The 2,108-nt window shown below is 59.3% G+C and overlaps 1 protein-coding gene across 1 annotated transcript; it reads left to right on the forward strand.

Moving 5' to 3' along the window:
• Window positions 1-146: 146 nt before the first annotated feature.
• On the forward strand, window positions 147-1,529 carry ETH_00017995 (uncharacterized protein; the record flags this gene model as incomplete). The annotated part of the gene is made up of 3 exons (XM_013379187.1): window positions 147-387; window positions 545-633; window positions 744-1,529. Coding segments are annotated over 3 exons (1,116 nt in total), but the record flags the coding sequence as incomplete, so codon positions are not given.
• Between the last annotated feature and the right edge of the window lie 579 nt (window positions 1,530-2,108).

Here is a 2,108-nt window from a genome sequence, read left to right on the forward strand (position 1 = left end):
CAGCGGCAGCAACTCACAGGCAGCTCCGTAAGTGCTGCCAGCTGTCTTGTGTCCCTTAAGCATTCATTTAGCGCTTGTTGCTGCTGCTGCTGCTGCTGTTTTGTGGGCAACAGCCGCTGCTGCTGCTGCTGCTATCTTTGCTTTAGGCGGAAAGTGCTTGTGAAAGAGATACGATTGGAACAGCAGCAGCAGCAGCAGAAGCAGCAGCAGCAGATTCTGCACCGGCTACAGGAGAGTGCTGCTGCTGCTGCTGCTTCTTGGACCCCACCGCAGCGAGACCAGAGTTCTGTTCCTTTGCTGCAGTAGCTGCTGCTGCTGCTGCTGCTGGGCTGCCTCTGCCTGTGGCTCAGCTGCTGCTGCAGCAAGACGCTCTGGAGAGCTTTTGCAGTATGTCTTGCTGCTGCTGCTGCGCCATCATGAACAGCCGGTGCTGCTGCTGCTGCTGCTGCTGCCGGTGCAGGCGATGCACAGGGCTGTTGCTGCCGCTGCTTCTTGCACGACTCTCATTTGCTGTTGTTGTTGCTGCTGCTGCTGCTGCTTGTAGGTGAAGGAAACAGCTTTTACTTTGACAGCGAAGTTCTGCAGAGAGAGCCATCGGACACATGGGCAGCTTCAGCTGCTGCTGCTCTTCGGGTTAGCTACTGCTGCTGCTGCTGGTGCTGCTGCTGCTGCTGCTTCTGCTGCTCCGCTTCTGCGGCTGGCGAGGCCATGCAACTGTCTTGATGCTGCTGCTGCTGCTGCAGGAGCTGCTGCAGGAAGCCCTTAGCCTCCGTGCGTGTCCAGCAAAGAGACGAGCTGCTTCCATAGCAGCAGCAGCAGCAGCAGCAGGCGCGAGCAAGATGGGTCCAAAGCCAGCCGGCAAGCAGCAGCAGCAGCAGGAGCAGCAGCAGCAGCAGCAGGCGGGGTCTACTTTGCTGCGTCAGTCTGCTGCCGATTTCATCGCTGCTGCTGAATCGCCGGCTGCTGCTTCGGGGGCCTCAGCAGCAGCAGCAGCAGCAGCAGCAGCAGTGGCAGTAAAGACGCCCAAGGGTTTTCTGCTGCTTGAGGGGCCCCTTGTAGCAGCACTTGAGGCCCTGGTGCTGCAGGCGACTGGCCTAGACCCTCGCAAGGAAGCAGCTGGGAGAACTTTGCTGCTGCAGCTGCTGCAGCAGCACGCAGACAACTGCCATATTCTGCAGCAGCAGCAGCAGCAGCAGCAGCAGGCCGAGCAGCAGCAGCAGCAGCAGCAGGCCCAGCAGCAGCAGCAGCAGCAAGTCCAGCAGGAGCAGCAGCAGCAAGCCCAGCAGCAGCAACAGCAGCAGCAGGCCCAGCAGCAGCAGCAGCAGCAGGCCCAGCAGCAGCAGCAGCAGCCCCAGCAGCAGCCGCAGCAGCAGGCCCAGCAGCAGCAGCAGCAGCAGGCCCAGCAGCAACAGCAGCAGCAGGCCCAGCAGCAGCAAGAGATAGCGGAACAGCAGAAGCAGCCCGCCGCAGTAGTACAGACAGACCGCATGAACAAGTCCCAGCAGCAGCAACAGCAGCAGCAGCAGTAACAGCAGGAGCAGCAGCAGCAGCAGCAGCCGTTGCCGCACGTGACAGCACTTATTGGCGTCCGTCTTGTGCTGCTCGTCGTGGTCTCAACGCTGCTGCTGCGTGGTCTCAACGCTGCTGCTGTTCATGCTGTTGCTGCTGCTGCTTTTGCTGCTGCTGCTATTTCTGCTGCTGCTGCTGCTTTTGCTGCTGCTGTTTCTGCTGCTGCTGCTGCTGCTGCTGCTGTTCCATGGGAAGGGCAATGCAGTGGGCAGCAAGGGCACTGCGGCAGCAAATGCAGTTTTCGCAGCTTGAACGTAGCGCAGCAGCAGCAGCAGCAGCAGCAGGAGTAGCAGTAGCAGCCTACCGCAGCCAGCAGCAGCAGCAGCAGCAGCAACTGCTGCTGCTGCTGCTGCTGCCCAATGAGAGCTTGTGAGGGACGATGCTCTGGACATTCTTATTTCCGTTTTTTCAATATTTGCTTTGCAGGGACTAGGGTTTAGGGTTTAGGGTTTGAAGTTCAAGAGCTGACTAGGGCCTAGGGTTTAGGGTTTGTAGTTCAGAGGCTGACTAGGGTTTAGGGTTTGTATTTCAGGAGCTGA

Source organism: Eimeria tenella, genomic scaffold (genome assembly GCF_000499545.2).
Source record: "Eimeria tenella Houghton genomic scaffold, Eth_scaff1553, whole genome shotgun sequence".
In the NCBI taxonomy this organism is placed as follows: Eukaryota; Apicomplexa; class Conoidasida; order Eucoccidiorida; family Eimeriidae; genus Eimeria; species Eimeria tenella.